This window comes from Sinocyclocheilus grahami, unplaced genomic scaffold (genome assembly GCF_001515645.1).
Source record: "Sinocyclocheilus grahami isolate Dianchi unplaced genomic scaffold, SAMN03320097.WGS_v1.1 scaffold852.1, whole genome shotgun sequence".
In the NCBI taxonomy this organism is placed as follows: Eukaryota; Metazoa; Chordata; class Actinopteri; order Cypriniformes; family Cyprinidae; genus Sinocyclocheilus; species Sinocyclocheilus grahami.
The window spans coordinates 156,129-173,312 of NW_015506031.1; the positions used below are offsets into that span (position 1 = coordinate 156,129).

The 17,184-nt window shown below is 34.6% G+C and overlaps 2 protein-coding genes across 4 annotated transcripts in view; one reads left to right on the forward strand and one right to left on the reverse strand.

The window, feature by feature from the left end:
* Positions 1-266: 266 nt before the first annotated feature.
* On the reverse strand, positions 267-8,911 carry LOC107562972 (protein MGARP-like). 3 transcript variants are annotated; one of them, XM_016247732.1, is made up of 6 exons: positions 8,777-8,911; positions 5,246-5,349; positions 5,067-5,139; positions 4,324-4,332; positions 1,749-2,027; positions 267-723 (listed from the first exon to the last, which is right to left on the reverse strand). In XM_016247732.1, exons 1-6 carry the CDS (start codon positions 8,847-8,849, stop codon positions 719-721), a joined length of 543 nt encoding a protein of 180 aa, XP_016103218.1. In that variant the 5' UTR covers positions 8,850-8,911; the 3' UTR covers positions 267-718. The 3 variants fall into 3 exon arrangements, with proteins under 3 accessions (XP_016103218.1, XP_016103216.1, XP_016103217.1); XM_016247730.1 differs by having other exon boundaries at positions 267-2,027; XM_016247731.1 differs by lacking the exon at positions 4,324-4,332 and having other exon boundaries at positions 267-2,027.
* Positions 8,912-10,871: 1,960 nt separating this feature from the next.
* The window catches only part of LOC107562979 (UPF0609 protein C4orf27 homolog), a 12,657-nt gene continuing 6,344 nt past the window's right edge, over positions 10,872-17,184 (forward strand). The window contains exons 1-7 of the mRNA XM_016247749.1: positions 10,872-10,945; positions 11,599-11,764; positions 12,539-12,725; positions 12,927-13,025; positions 15,051-15,201; positions 15,349-15,436; positions 16,032-16,204. Of these exons, the coding sequence (XP_016103235.1) occupies positions 10,904-10,945; positions 11,599-11,764; positions 12,539-12,725; positions 12,927-13,025; positions 15,051-15,201; positions 15,349-15,436; positions 16,032-16,204 (906 nt within the window). The 5' untranslated portion in view covers positions 10,872-10,903. The remainder of the gene's footprint in view (positions 10,946-11,598; positions 11,765-12,538; positions 12,726-12,926; positions 13,026-15,050; positions 15,202-15,348; positions 15,437-16,031; positions 16,205-17,184) is intronic.

Consider the following 17,184-nt stretch of genomic DNA (forward strand, 5'->3'; position numbering starts at 1 on the left):
AGAATGTTCGGGTCCACTGGACCCGGGGCTAAAAAAAATGTACAAAAAAAATGGAATTTGTAGGTCCTGTGTACCTTCACTCTGTCATACACAATACGGTGCTATTCTACAAGTGTACACAATATACAGAAATACTAAATATTAAGTAAATACACTATGACGATTTGCTTATATATTTCATTTACAGTTCATGACGTAAAGGAATCAAACATTGCAATGAAAATAGCACTGAATTCAGACTCAAAAATAATCATATTTTAAAAGCTTTATTTAAGGAATACAAATATTTTGTCAGTTTTGAAAACTGCAATCAACTTCAGTTCTTACTTGGTAGAGCCTAAATTCAAAAACAGCATCAAGATTAAGAGCAAATGTCTCCAGTGCCATGACATGTAAGTGACACTGGCATTATGTTTCCATGATAGTTCAAATTTTAAGAGATATTTAAGATAATAATAAAAAAAAAAGTAAAAGGCACAGTGGATTTCCTCCATCCCAATAACTGAGAAAGAACATTCACAGGTAGAAAAACAATGGTGAATCATAAAAAAGTGATCTCCCTTGAAGGAAGAGTTGCTTATTAGGCCACAGGGATTTTGAATGCATGTGCAGAAAGGCACCTCCAAAAACATGTAAGACACATTTTATTGTAGGTATCAGGATTGGGCAAAATTCAGAATCGAAAACTTGGCCACCCTAAAGTCAATCAAGTGTTCTTCTACCCTATAAGAAGAATTATATATAAATGAATTATTCACTTTGTCCACTTTGTTTTTAACCAAATGCGCAACGCTTCCGGTGTCAGCCATTTCTAGTTATCTTAGCTGTACAAAACAGTCCTTTATCATATTATTTTAATTTATTTGAAAAATATTCATTTATTTTAGTTTTACTGTTTATTGCAATTTGTTATTCTTCTAGTTATTTACCTAAAGCGGCTAAAGATGGTTAGGTGACATTTCAAACAGATCTATGTTTGTTTCTCTGTCTGTCTATAAGGCTGAAATGAATGAAACTTTGTCAAGTTCTACAAGCCATCGCTTAAAGTTTGTCTTGATTAACTTTCTTTTTCTAGTTAAAATTACAGTTATTGCACTTACATAAATTCCTTTGACTTTCGGTCCATTTTAATTCTACTTCCTTAAACACAATTCTGCATGCTGTTTACTATCTCAGTTCAAATTCAATTCAATACCATTGAAATAGGAACTGACCTGGAATGTAAAAAGCATTCAGTTCTGAAGGACGCACAAACCTACTTATCCATAAAATATTAGCATGTTCTTGTTGACAGTAAAAGTCATTGTCAATATGAAGCTATTTAAGAAAAATGTCTCCATGCACACGTATGAGACACAATATGTTATACTGCAGGGACACAGTATTACAGCAGGCACATCCACTGGATGTGAAGGAGGAGATGTTAAAAAATCATATGCGATTTACATTAGATATTCAAGCATCAAAACACAGACTGGGATAATAAAACCTCAGTTTGGAATTGAAAAGCATTGCCACTGATTTTTTGGACTTCATCAACCTCTCCTCCTCCTCAACTGTGGGATTAGCACCCTGTGGAGTTCAGAAGGGACACTTCTTTTTGTGCAGAGGACACAGTCAATCAGTTAAAAGGAGCACAAAAATGGGAGTCTCTAAAAGTTAATGCAGCGTTCCAAGGTGGGTTGGGAAGAATCATATATCTAGACTGCTGGGGATTCAGACTGCTTCCTCAGCAGAACACGCCTCACCGGTTGTCTCAGCACTTGGAGAAGCAGCCTCAGCAGCAACATCCTCAACAACAGGTGCAGTAGGTTCCTCAGCATCAGCTGCTACTGCCTCTACAATGGTAGTTGCTGCCCCAACATCCAGTGTTGCATCCACAGGTTCTGAGGTCTGTTCAGCCTCTGCATTAACCACCTCAATGACGGGTTGTGCTGCTGTGGCCTCAACAACTGTGGCAAGTTCAGCTGCTGTGGTTTCCACAACCGCAGCTGCTTCTGCTACTGAGCCCACCTCGGCCACTGCTCCTAAATGGAATACAGTGAGCAGGACTTCAAGAAAAGGCAACATGATCCAAAGAAAATCCAAGATCAAGTGTGATTAAAAAGTTAAAGCAGACTTAGGAAATGTGTTCTTATACTAAATGAAGAGGGTTAGCATCAAGTGTTGCTAAACCCATCTGTCATTAATAGAACAACAGAGAGATTATGAGAACTGGACGATGCACACATAGATAGCGGAAACCATTCAGTAAGATTAGACTTCAAAGAGTCCAAGTTCTTAGAGTTAGCATTAGAAACTTTTTGGGGAGCTCAAAGTGAACCATACCTCAAATTAGATTGTAAAGAGCCTGCATGGATGCTCAAGATAATGTAGACCCATCACCAAGCAAACATCAAAAGCAGTGATGAAAAAAAAATCAGTAAAAACAATAATATTTTGAAATATTATTATAATGTAAAATTACTGTTTTAATGTATCTTACAATTTAATTAATTCCTTTGATGGCATCATTACTCCATACTTCAGTGTCACATTATCCTTCAGAATTCATTCTAATATTCTGATTTGCTGCTCAAGAAACATTTCTTATTACTTTCAGTGTTGAAAACAGTTGTGCTGCTTAATATTTTTGTTTCTCCATGGGGTGAAAGTTCAAAAAGTACAGCATTTATTTGAAATCTTTTGTAGCATTAAAAATGTCTTTCCTGTCACTTTTGATCAATTTAGCTTAAAACGTAAAGAAAGGAAAAAATTGTATGTAGTGTAGGTTTATAGCATGTGAAAGTCACTCTGATGATAATATGAAAGCACTTTTACCAAGCTCAAAGTTCCAAGGCTGTCATCAATCTTTGAATTGCCACAACTTAAAGGAACGCTTTACATGAATCCATTCAGCCGATCTCCGGTTCTTGCGGTAGCACTTTTAGCTGCAGCTTAGCATAGATCATTGAATCTGATTAGACCGTTAGCATCTCGCTCAAAAATGACCAAAGAGTTTCTATATTTTTCCTATTTAAAACTTGACTCTTCTGTAGTTACATCGTGTACTACACTCTTAAAAATAAAGGTGCTTCATGATGCCATAGAAGAACCTTTTTGTCTAAATGGTTCCATAAAGAACCTTTAACATCTGAAGAATCTTTCTGTTTGACAAAAAGTTATTTATGGCGAAAGAACGTTCTTCAGATTACAAAAAGGTAAGAAAGAGAATGGTTCTTTGTGGGACCAAAAATGGTTCTTCTATGGCATTGCTTGAAGAACCTTTTGAAGCACCTTTATTTTTAAGAGTGTAAGACCAACAGTAAATTTACTTTTTTTTTCTTTGTGACATGTGGCCAAGTATGGTGGCTCTGCATTTAACCCATCCAAAGTGCACATACACACACCCGGAGCAGTGGGCAGCCATTTATGCTGCGGTTCGATGCCTTGCTCAAGGGCACCTCAGTTGTGGTATTGAAGGCAGGAGAGAGCGCTGTACATTCACTCCCCCACCTACAATCCCTGCCGGTACGAGACTCGAACCCGCAACCTTTGGGTTATAAGTCCGACTCTCTAACCATTAGGCCACGACTTCCCCCCCAAATGAAAAGTTGCGATATTCTAGGCCGATATGGCTAGGAACTATACTCTCATTCCGGCATAATAATCAAGGAACTTTGCTGTGAATACAATGATATTATGCAGCGCCTGAAAATAGGCTAACTTCCGTCAACATAACCACTATTTTCAGGCGCTGCGTAATATCATTGTGCCTGCTGCACCCATGGTACGGCAGCAAAGTTCCTTGATTATTACGCCGGAATGAGAGTGTAGTTCCTAGCCATATCGGCCTAGAAAATAGCAACTTTTCATTTTCCGTCAGCCTTAGTACACGATGTAACTACGGAAGAGTCAAGTTTTAAATAGGAAAAGTATAGAAACTCTTTGGTCATTTTTGAGCGAGATGCTAACGGTCTAATCAGATTCAATGATCTATGCTAAGCTACAGCTAAAAGTGCTACCGCCAGACCCGGAGATTGGCTGAATGGATTCGAAAACGGTAAAACTCAACTGTTTAACTCTAGGGGAGTTGGAAAATGAGCCTATTTTCAAAAATTGTGGAGTGTTCCTTTAAACTGTCTGCAAACACTAAAAAGTTGTGCAACTAATATTGGAAAAGTGCTTCTATTCTGAGTTACGTGATACATACTGCAGCAGGCAAAACAAGTAAAATGGGACAGACCAAAATTTATAGAAAAGTTTTGTTATTGATTAATGACTGCATTTTCAATCATTCAAAAACAGACATGCTGCTAAGACAAATGCTAAATTTATACTCACCCTCCTCACCTGATGGGAGAACAAAAAGTAAGGTGGTTAGCAGCACGCAAACAGGAGAAGTAAATAAGTGAAAGCTGCTCTAAATGTAGCTAGCTTAGTGGCTGCTGAGTAACCTCAGAAATAGGATCAGGCCTGAGGAACTGCAATAACATGCACATACACATACCAGCAGCAAAACGTGACACCCTGCCTCACGGCACCCATCAATTCAATGAATCTAACAATGAAAGATCTCTGAATGGGAATCTAATCCCAGCTGTCTGTGTAAATTATTTCCACTTTACTGATGTTGAAAGATTAACTGTGATCTTTAACAGGCAAAATGAAAACAGGTAGCCATACACAAAAACAGCGCTATGCCACAAAAATAAAATAAAATAAAATAAAATTAAATTAAATTAAATTAAATTAAATTAAATTAAATTAAATTAAATTAAATTAAATTAAATTAAATTAAATTAAATTAAATTAAATTAAATTAAATTAAATTAAATTAATGCCTCACGGCACCCATCAATTCAATGAATCTAACAATGAAAGATCTCTGAATGGGAATCTAATCCCAGCTGTCTGTGTAAATTATTTCCACTTTACTGATGTTGAAAGATTAACTGTGATCTTTAACAGGCAAAATGAAAACAGGTAGCCATACACAAAAACAGCGCTATGCCACAAAAATAAAATAAAATAAAATAAAATTAAATTAAATTAAATTAAATTAAATTAAATTAAATTAAACTTACTTTTAGATCTGGCCTCGAGTTGAGCAATTCTTTCATTATATCTTGCACTGTCAGAGTTTATTGTCTTATAGGCCTGTAAGGAGGAAAAAGAGTTTAGATGAGGATAAATGGATGTTTTTGTTAAATTACAATATTAGCAACGTATTCTAAAACAGGATGAAGAAATAAAAATTACATACATAAACAAGAGCAGCAGTAAGCGAGCTTCCACCAAGTACCATGTAAGCTATGTTTGTGCCGGACGCAGGTAGACCAAAGGACATCTGTCGTGTAGGGAACACAGCTATTGAAAGATAAAGGGAAACACTTGTCAGTACATGCAAATGAAGTCTCTTTTCCTTGACCACCCATCAATCCAATTTTGAAAAATGAAAATCCAATGCAAAAACTACTAACTGTATAAAGCCTACTGTATTGTATTTGATACACACATTTTTAAGGCCTCTAAATTATCAGCATAATCAAAGTAAAAAGCCTTTTAGTAAAACGTCTTTAGTATAATTTTAAACAGGTCCCCCTGGAGGTTGTGTGACATGTTTAGAATTAGAAATATTTCATATTTATCAAGATGAACACTTACTGGACTAAAGCAATGTCATTTAATTTGATTATCCATTCTTCATTTTTAAGAAAAATGATGTTAAAATGTGAGTATCAGATATGATACATCAGCCTTTTGAGGAACATTTATCTCTCAGTCATCATTATATTGCACTGCATTATGTTTTGCACCCATAAAACAACAAAGCTTTGATCATACAACTAAGCAGTTCAATTTTACTAAGACATTATTGGAAGATATAGATTGACAACTGATATGTATACATTTTTGTTGCTATACTGTATACCTCATTGATCTACATTACTAGATATCAGAATTTAATCATACCATTTAACCAGATAAACATCACATTTGTGCTCAGTTTGGACCTCTGAATAAAATGTAGATGTTTGTTTCTTCCTCAAGAATGTTCTCCATATTCTCCTATATCATATTATATGAGCCACAAAAGCATGATGTATCAAATATTATGCTCTTTTTTTTAGATTTTTAAAATATTTTATCTAAAGGTTCAATAAACTCTTCCATTTCATAACAATTACATTTTACTGACTATTATTTCATATGTTAGGCTTTACAGGTTTAATTTTAAAAACCAATCATCCAAAAAACAGAGTAAAAAAATAATAATTTCAATATTTATGACATAAAAATAATATCAGTTTTTCAAAAACTGCTACTGTCCCTCAGTTGTTGTAATGTTATTTTCACCAGTACCAGTAATTGTGCCACTAATAAAGTTGTATCAGAGAATTAGTTTGGTAAGTGGACATTTTAAGTAACATGCAAAGTTACACTGGACTAGACAAACCTGATGCAGCAAGCATGCGTTTTAGGCTTTTGTGTCTGTGCATGCATTTAGGCAAACACACATCCTCTGTGTAGCTGCAATGAAGCAGCAGAAGAGAACACAATGTCCAACAGTTAAACTGCCTCTCCAAGCCACTCTCTTAAAGCAACACTAGAGTACATGCACAGGACAAACTCACAAAATCTAGACTTTATATAGTTATTTCCAGTTTAACAGTTCAACATGTGCACAATCATGCTCTCTGAAAACAGTGAGAGCTTTACACATAAACACTGGCATAATGTAACACCACTTGGGTGGAGACAGCAGACATGTCAGTGTGCAGAACCCAAGGCAAATTCATGTTGGCAGAGAGCCCTGCATAGGGCCCTCTTCAAATATTTGGGGAGTTTTAGAAAATGCCTGAGCAGATTTTGTGAATACATCAGTTCAATCATGCACAAAATGCTGAGCCAGCTTAAACTGGCCCTCAAAGTTAAAGGTGACAGGAGATCATCAGATTTTAAAACAAAAATTACCAAAAAATGAAATAAAATAATTTGCACACAGTTCAAACTGAGTGAATCCTTCGGCAGGAAATGAACTTTAAACAGATCAAACTCAGCTATTTCCCACAGATGCACTGAGCGGGGAAAGGTTTACATGTCCCAGCTGTTTGTTATGGAAAACTCTGCATTAAAAACAAACTCAAAATTCAGAAAAATGCTAATATCAAACAAAATGAACAATGAAACACTCTTCTTAAAAAGGAATCACAACTTGCCTTAACAAATGTCACCACATTTGATTTACCACAAGATTCTATATCCTTATTCGAACTCAAATTTCTTCATTGGTAATTTAATTGAAATGAGCAAAATAATAATAATAATAATAATAATATGCAATGTCCTTATCAAGGCAAGGCAAGGCAAGGCAAATTTATTTGTATAGCACATTTCATACACAATGGTAATTCAAAGTGCTTTACATAAAATAAAATAAAAACAATAATCACAACAATAAAACAATAAAAATTATAATAAAAAAAAAAAATTGATTTAAGAGGTTTAAAATGAATTTAAGAAAACGATTATACATATAATATAGTGCAATCAGTTCGGACATTGCACAGTGCTCATTCAATAAATGCACAGCTAAACAGATGAGTTTTGAGTCTGCATTTAAATGTGACTAATGTTTTAGCACATCTGATCTCTTCTGGAAGCTGATTCCAACTGCGGGCGGCATAATAACTAAAAGCAGACTCCCCTTGTTTTGTGTGAAAACATCAGTGCAGGTTGTAACTTTAAAAATGAAAATTCAAAGTGCTTTACATAAAATAAAATAAAAACAATAATCACAACAATAAAACAGGGAATTTAAAAACTTTGAAAATTATAATAAAAAAAAAAATTTGATTTAAGAGGTTTAAAATGAATTTAAGAAAACGATTATACATATAATATAGTGCAATCAGTTCGGACATTGCACAGTGCTCATTCAATAAATGCACAGCTAAACAGATGAGTTTTGAGTCTGCATTTAAATGTGACTAATGTTTTAGCACATCTGATCTCTTCTGGAAGCTGATTCCAACTGCGGGCGGCATAATAACTAAAAGCAGACTCCCCTTGTTTTGTGTGAAAACATCAGTGCAGGTTGTAACTTTAAAAATGAACTAACAATCATAGAATAAATAAAAGCAGCAATTAAAACTGAATTTCCAGATTTACTTTGGAATGCAGGTTGCTGCACACATAATTGATTGATTAGCACTTTCCTACAAATTATGCAAATATGTTTAATAAATAATACCATATAAAACACTGTATTACAATAAATAATAATCATGAAAATAATCACACCAGTACAAACAATACCTTCTAATCATTGCAATACAAAAAATAAAACACTTACAATATACAGACTCTCTTCGAATATTCCATTACATAAAACACTTATGAGTCTCTTCCAAATGCAAAGACAAAAGAGGTTTCCAGTTTACTGATTTATGAAATCCCTATAAACAGACTTAATATTGGATGAATTTAATGAGCATATCTCACTTGTTGCATAACATAAATATCAGAAGGTAGAGCCATAAACTACTGATACACCTCCTAAAAGAGACCAATTAAAAGTGTCCAAATGTGTCGAATTAATTTTTCCAATTTCCATTTCATATTTCAAAGTATATGCACTTTTTGTTTTTTGGAACATGCTAATTTAAAAAAATTTTTTTTTAACACAACTCTCTTTTAGATTGCGAAGTGTAAGCTGGTGAATTTCATTTGCAAAATCGAAACTGCATTGAATATGGATGTAACGATGGATTGGAAATCGATGTTTTCTTACCATTGCTGAAAGGAGTGAGTGTTTTGCGTGCCAGAGGCGCAAGTCTTTGCCAAGCCACTCTGCAGAACATCATTATTCCCGCTGTGAGTCCGGAATCTGAGTCACTGAAAACTTCAACTAACAGAGTTACTTGCCAAAAGCGTGTCTCTCAAGCTGACCGACCCTTTTAAACTCCCTGTCACCTCCCTCTGCGTCACGCATGTGGTCCGAGAATAGCCTAAATATCTCGTTTACAGATTTAAGCTTAATATTTCGTATACCTGTGAATTTTGTGGTCAAGAAAAAGAAAGTATTTTGCATCTTTATTTTAAATTGTATTTACTCGAGATTATTTTGGAAGGATTTGGAATTCTGTATTAACCGAAAAATAGAGTGTATGATAGAAATGTGTATATTTGATGTACTTTTTTATACAGAAAACGAAAATTTGAATTGTAAAGAACAACATAGGCTATTATACATTTGTTTATTTTGTTAGGAAAATTCCATATACATATGAAGAAGTGGACTCAATGTAAACCAAATTTTGCACATTTTATAAATGACTTTAAATGATATGTAAATCTCTTAGAACAAACTTTTACTTTTACTTTTTACTTTTAGTCATTTAGCAGACGCTTTTATCCAAAGCGACTTACAAATAAGAAAAAGTAATTAAAACTAAAAGCTAAAAGCTTTAAAGAAAATAAATGAAGTTAAATAAAAATGACAAATGCATACAACAACATTTCAAAACAAAAACATTTAAATGAAAACAAAAAATAAAGCTAAAAACAATTCAAACATACACAAATAAGAAAAAGTTATTAAAACTAAAAGCTAAAAGCTTTTAAGAAAATAAAAGGAATTAAATAAAAATGATAAATGCATACAACAACATTTCAAAACTAAAACATTTAAATGAAAACAAAAAATAAAGCTAAAAAAACAAAAAAGCACTGAAAACATGTAATGCTCTGAAAGCGTTGAACTTTATGTAATTTTCTTCCTTTTTTTTTCTCTGGCAGCTAATAATGTTAATTTGATAATGTGAATATGTAATACCTCATGTTCTTGTGGCATTGAATTAATAAAGCATTAAAAAAAAATCTCGTTTACACTGCTATAAATACAGAACTGCATGAACACAGAACTTAAAAAATATTGATTCTTAAAAAAATTGATTCTTTTGCAGTATAACTGTGAAATGGAAAATTATAATAAGACTAAATGAACAAATATTTCATTTGTGTAGCCTACTTAAATTCTCCGTTGGCATTGTTAATTGATATTTACGTGTATGGTTATATATGAAGATAAATATGAATATAAATTCTAGCCTAAATATTAAACAATAAATATTTATTAGGCTTTATTATAAATCAAAAAACGCTATTCTAAAAATTTCATATGAAACGTCTAGAAATTGAGGTCTCCACTAAACAACTCTTGTTCATAAGTGCCATAATGTTATTTCAAAATCTTGTATTGAAAATTCCATTTCATTTTCACTTTTGACATGGCTGCCATTAATTATGAATTTGATTTATTTGTATTTTCATTGGTATTCAAGTAAACAAGCATATTACAAGCATATTAGTTTTGTTGCAAATATAGAAAATAATATAAACACTGCTTTGTATTATTTGAAAATAAAACCAGTTCTATGAGAATATCTGGACAAAAATATACATTTGCATCTTATTCAGTAGGGAATCAAAATAATAATAATAATAATAATAATAATAATAATAATAATAATAATAATAATAATAATAAAAACACAGATTCAGAATTCCTCAAAATGAATACAAATAACGCAACTCAGAATGACGCAAACCTGCAATAATTAAATGTTAAACAACACAAATATCCTTTATGTATTTAATCCAATTCTATTAACCAATGTCTTAGCTTCTGACCTTCGATGATCCAGTTTAACCCTACTAATAAGCAAAAATTACTCTAGACAAACGTGTGTGTTTTTTTTATTGCTGAAGTGTGTTGAAATGTCTTCTTCTGCATTAATAATAATAATAATAACACCAAATCACAAGTTACTTTTATTTTGAAATCGCTACCGGATGTTCAGAACTTTGCTACTGGCTGCAGCGCTTTACGTGGAGACTGCGGGAAAGATCAGCAGGCATGGCGGGGCGCGGGAAAAGAAAACCCAGGTCTTCGCCGCAGGTACATCATTAAATCCTCATCAATGCGTGGCCAGCCATAGTAAAGTTTTCAGTTAACCTATTACGTCGAGTATTTACTGAGAGGTTATGTGCTGCTCGTTTGAGAATGATAGTGGCTCGTATGCCTTCAGCATCCACTACACTTCAGTTGTTTTGTTTGTACATTCAACCTGTATAATCACTGCTTTTGAATATTATGTCAATAATCACCATGCAAATGTCTGTTCGTGTCTTCAGTGTTCAGTGTACAGTGTTTGTTTTACCCAAAATGTTGTGTCAGTATCAGAACATTGTATCAGGTGCAAAACCTTCATCTGACATCAGTTAGACATTAGTTTACTGTGACAGTTTATAGGTGTGTCTTGGATTGTAATGACCATTAGAAATATTAATCTGCATTGCACACCTGTTTCCTTACCTCAACTGTACTGAACATAACTGGTTTCTTTACAAAATTGAAGTGTTTCTTCCTTATTACAATTATTAGGTTTAGACTAAAACGTTTAATGTTTGTGTGTAAATGAAGAAGATAATTATTTCAGTCTATTTGGTGCTAACATGAAGAAAAAGCTGGTTTCTGTTTGCATTATTTTATTACTTAAAATATTATTTCTTCTAGTGTAACTTATTCAAACGTATTATTGCCTGTTCCAGACAGAAACACCAAACGGGGAGGTGAAAAAAGCGAAAGAAGGCCAGAGGGATGAGAAGACAGCTGGAATGCGAGAAGAAGTGGAAAAATTGTACAAGCTACGCATGCCTGATGATTTTTTCCAGTTTTGGGAATTTTGCAAGGGTCTCAGTGCTGACTGTCCTCAAGGTATCCGTCTTATATTGATGGTTCCATATAGTGTACAGTGTTTGTTTTACCCAAAATGTTGTGTCAGTATCAGAACATTGTATCAGGTGCAAAACCTTCATCTGACATCAGTTAGACATTAGTTTACTGTGACAGTTTATAGGTGTGTCTTGGATTGTAATGACCATTAGAAATATTAATCTGCATTGCACACCTGTTTCCTTACCTCAACTGTACTGAACATAACTGGTTTCTTTACAAAATTGAAGTGTTTCTTCCTTATTACAATTATTAGGTTTAGACTAAAACGTTTAATGTTTGTGTGTAAATGAAGAAGAGAATTATTTCAGTCTATTTGCTGCTAACATGAAGAAAAAGCTGGTTTCTGTTTGCATTATTTTATTACTTAAAATATTATTTCTTCCAGTGTAACTTATTCAAACGTATTATTGCCTGTTCCAGACAGAAACACCAAACGGGGAGGTGAAAAAAGCGAAAGAAGGCCAGAGGGATGAGAAGACAGCTGGAATGCGAGAAGAAGTGGAAAAATTGTACAAGCTACGCATGCCTGATGATTTTTTCCAGTTTTGGGAATTTTGCAAGGGTCTCAGTGCTGACTGTCCTCAAGGTATCCGTCTTATATTGATGGTTCCATATCCATACCAGCACTATTCACATGTATTTCTTATTTTTTCCACTATTATCATAAGCATTTTCAACGTATTATAAATATTTTAAAACGAATATATGTCTTGTTACATGGAATTTTTGCATGTGTTTTTGTGTGCTTTACAGATGCCCTAAAAGAAACACTTGGGCTTCGGCTAGTTGGCCCGTTTGATATCCTGTCCAAAAATCACAAAAACTCATCTTCCTCTCAACCCAACTTTCACCTTCATTGGCGTTATTTCTATGATCCCCCAGAGTTCCAGACCATCATACAGGGCAATGTAGACACCCAGCACCACATGGGCTACTTCAGGTGACTGTTTACCTGTGAACGACATTTATTTTTGTAATTGGATGATAAAAAAAAAAAAGTTGCAAGGATGATTGCAATAGCTATTTTTGGCACATCCAACTGCAACACAAGAAATTCATGGTTCTTTAAAAAAAAAAGTGTTTTCTAAAATGATTAGGTGTTTCAGTGTGATTTACTCACTGTACATGTCTCCCTGTACAGAGATTTACCTGATGCTTTGCCTGTGTTCATTGGGGAGAATGAAGCCAAGAAGGGCTGTACCATCACACAGATGGGGGACAACATCTTTGCAGCTGTTCTGTGAGTGTCTTCCATAAATAATACAAGTATAAATGAAAATGTGTATACAGGTACATCTAAAAAAAATTAGAATATCATGAAAAAGGTCAATATTTTTGGTCACTCATTTCAGAAAGTGAAACCCATATATTATATAGATTCATTACACAGAGTGAAATATTTCAAGCCTTTATTTCTTGAAATTTTGATGATTATGGCTTGCAGATAATGAAAACCCAAAATTCAGTGTCTCAGAAAATTAGAATATCACGTAAGATCAATTTAAAAAAGGATATTTTAAACAGAAATGCCAGGTTTCTGAAAAGTATGTTCATTTCTATGCACTCAATACTTGGTTGGGCCTCCTTTTGCATGAATTACTGCATCAGTGCGGCGTGGCATGGAGGCAATCAGCCTGTGGCACTGCTCAGGTGTAATCTGGGACCTTGATTTCCAAATGAAATGCAAAATTTACTTTCATCTGAAAAGAGGACTTCGGACCATTGAGCAACAGTCCAGTTCTTTTTCTCCACAGCCCAGGTAAGACACTTCTGACGTTGTCTGTGGCTTGACACGAGGAATGTGACATTTGTAACCCATGTCTAGGATTCGTCTGTGCGTAGTGGCTCTTGATGCGCTGACGCCAGCCTTTAGTCCACTACATGTGAAGCTCCCTCAAATTCTTGAATGGATTTTGCCTGACAATCCTCAAGGCTGCGGTTATCCCTTTTGCTGGTGCACCTTTTCCTACCACACTTTTTCCTTCCACTCAACTTTCTATAAATATGCTTGGATACAGCACTCTGTGAACAACCAGCTTCTTTAGCAATTAACTTTTGTGGCTTACCCTCCTTGTGGAGGGTGTCAGGGACTGTCTTCTGGACATCTGTCAAGTCAGCAGTCTTCCCCATGATTGTGTAGCCTACTGACCAAGACTGAGAGACCATTTAAAGGCTCAGGAAACCTTTGCAGGTGATTTGAGGTAATTAGCTGATTAGGGTGTGACACCATGACTTTCCAATATCGAACTTTTTCACAATATTCTAATTTTCTGAGACACTAAATTTTGGGTTTTCATTATCTGTAAGCCATAATCATCAAAATTTCAAGAAATAAAGGCTTGAAATATTTCACTCTGTATAATGAATCTGTATAATATATGGGTTTCACTTTCTGAAATGAGTGACAAAAAATATTGACCTTCTTTATGATATTCTAATTTTTTTAGATGTACCTGTAGATGCTTTGACTGGTTGCCGTTAGGGTTGGGCGATGTCTACCAAATTGGCATCAGATGATGTCTACAGTGAAACGTCACGATGGACGATGACATCTCATTTTCCAGTAATCAGTCGTTTTGATTTTGGCACGCTCTACAGCAGCTGACCACTAAAGGTCTGGGTTTACTTCACTTTCTGTGTTCCGTTCCATCTCGTGCACAGCCGCGTCCTCACAGCTTTCAAAGTATACTCAACCGCGGATGTGCACGGACGGATGAGCTCGACACATGCGCAGTATCACCTACTTGACTCGCTCTGTCTCAACATTCACATTCAACATTCATTCTCAACATGAATTTATTACACTTAAATGAAAATGTGAAAATAATTATCAAAATGTTTTTATATCATTTTAAAGCAGCACTATGTAACTTTCTCTGTGTTCAAAATGTGCAAAATGTATATAATGAGCGAGTACATCATGAATTAATCTTCCAAACCGCGTTTTTATCTTATTCCGAATCACTACTGTACACTTATAATAAGTACTTTATATTTGGACTATTGTAGCCTGCTCGGGTCGTCACCGGTGCGGAGTAACACATACCTGCGTGAATCGTCATAGACATAAACTTAGAGAAGTAGCTCCGGTTGGAATGTTCTTCCGCGGGATGTGTGCAGTTCTGTTTATTAACCTCTAGAGCGCCAAAAGTTACATAGTGCTGCTTTAAATGTGGCGTGAAATAATTTTTATTTAATATTAAAAAAAAATTTCATGTTTCTCTTTTGCATAATGTTATTCTCTCTCTCCTGCCACACCACCTAGGCTGTTTTTGCAGAAGAAAAGGAAGGAGAGGGGACAACAGAAAAACGAAGCAGCTTTGGACTGGTTAGAAGAAGATTTGAAGCGAGAGGCCGAGAGGTTAGATTTGCCTCTGGAACTGAAAACTAAAGCAATGAAGCAAAGAGAGAGAAAGGTGTGTTTTGTAATGTGATGTAAGACGATTTGACAGAACCACCCTTTTATCACTGTAAAACATTTGTGGTATGTTTTAAAGTTTAGTGCCAGCAGTTAAAAAAATTCATTTCCAATGTTTTTTTTTTTATTTATCTTTTTTCTGCAGGTGGTCACAAAGACATTTCATGGAGCGGGAATTGTGGTTCCAGTGGATAAAAATGATGTTGGATATAGAGAATTGCCAGGAACCGATGGTAAACCTAAAAATCTCACACAACTGTTTTAGGATGTGTTGCCTTTTAATGCACTCGATTTCATTTGTTAATTTGGTATGTAATTAATTATGTAAAAAAACAACACATTAAAATGATTAAATTATGCAATGTTGAATCAAAATATTTCTTTCTAAAGCTACTTTTTGTAATGTCTATTTAATTATTTTCTCATCTAACACAATGTCTTTAAAAGATCATTTGGGGGGTAATTTCTCTGCCAAAATGTATGTGCAAATTATTAATCTGCACATGTAATTAATTAGATAAGATTTTACCCCACAGTTTCACAGACAAGCTTAAGCCTAGTCCCAGACTAAAATGTGTCTCTGAGCGGTGTCAACTGAAAGAAACTTGCACTGACTGATCTTAAAATAAATCAGTGCCTTTGTTTTGGCTCAAGATGCACACCAGTAATGTGTTTTCTAAGGCACGTTTATGAAAAATTACTTAAATGTCCTAAATGAACTATGGCCTAATCCTGGTTTAGTCTAACCCCTGCCTTAATCTCTTGACAACCCTAATTTTAATGAAAGACTTTGATTTACAGTTTTTCCTTAATTTTGTTTACCTGTAGCAAGTCTGAAGAAGATTTGCAAAACGATTGTAGAGGCCAAAGATGATGAGGAGAGGATGAAAGCTTTCGCGCCCATTCAGGAAATGATCACCTTTGTTCAGTTTGCCAATGATGAATGTGACTACGGCATGGGCTATGAGCTTGGGATTGATCTGTTCTGTTATGGCTCACATGTAAGATTAACACACACATACAACCAATACTACAGCAGATGTTCAAAAATGTATATTTATGCTCCTTTAAATTTCGATATTTTTTGTAGTTTTTGCAGTTGTCTTTGCATTATTTATCTGGATGCCAAAAGTTAGTCTCTACCTCAGGAACAACTAATTTACTTTTGAACACATTTTTTAGATGTTTTATTTCTCTATTTAGAAAGGTGAATATTAATGCAATTAATAATCAAAATGACCATAGCAATGAAAATTTTCAGTTACATAAAAATTGCTGAAGTAAATTTAATAATAAAAGTAATAAAATAATCTTGACATTAAAAGGTTTATGTAAAGGTGTTTTGTATATGTTGTCAATATTGCTGTTTGGTTATTTTTAAGAGGACATTATACCTCAGCAGGTCTTTTAGACTAGATTTACATTGCAAGACATAATGCACAGAAATGATTGTTTTTTCCTGTCTGTTTGCATTAATGTCTTGCTGAGACAAGCATTTCGACCAGGATGTGTATTAAACCACACACAGATTTCCATGCAGTTGCTGTACTTTTTAAAGGGGTGGTTCATTGTGATTTCACTTTTTTAACGTTAGTTAGTGTGTAATGTTGCTGTTTGAGCATAAACAATATCTGCAAAGTTACGAAGCTGAAAGTTCAATGTAAACGGAGATATCGTCTTTTAAAATTCTGTCAGTTTAATGCCTACAAAACTGCTCGTAGGGACTACAAGAAGTTACTTCCCGGGTTCATGACATCACAAACTCAGATAAACCCCGCCCTCGGGAAAAGGCAGCAAAGGGGACGAGGCCATGCTGTGCTGCTTTAGAGAAAAGGAAGAGAAAACTTGAGGTGCACGTAAAAATCTATTCATATATGAATCGCGATTCTGTCTTCTAACGATTCTAATGGATTCACAAGTTTCAAAATCAGTTCTAAAGCAGCGGTTCTCAGTACTGTTCCTCGCGTCCCCCTGCTCTGCA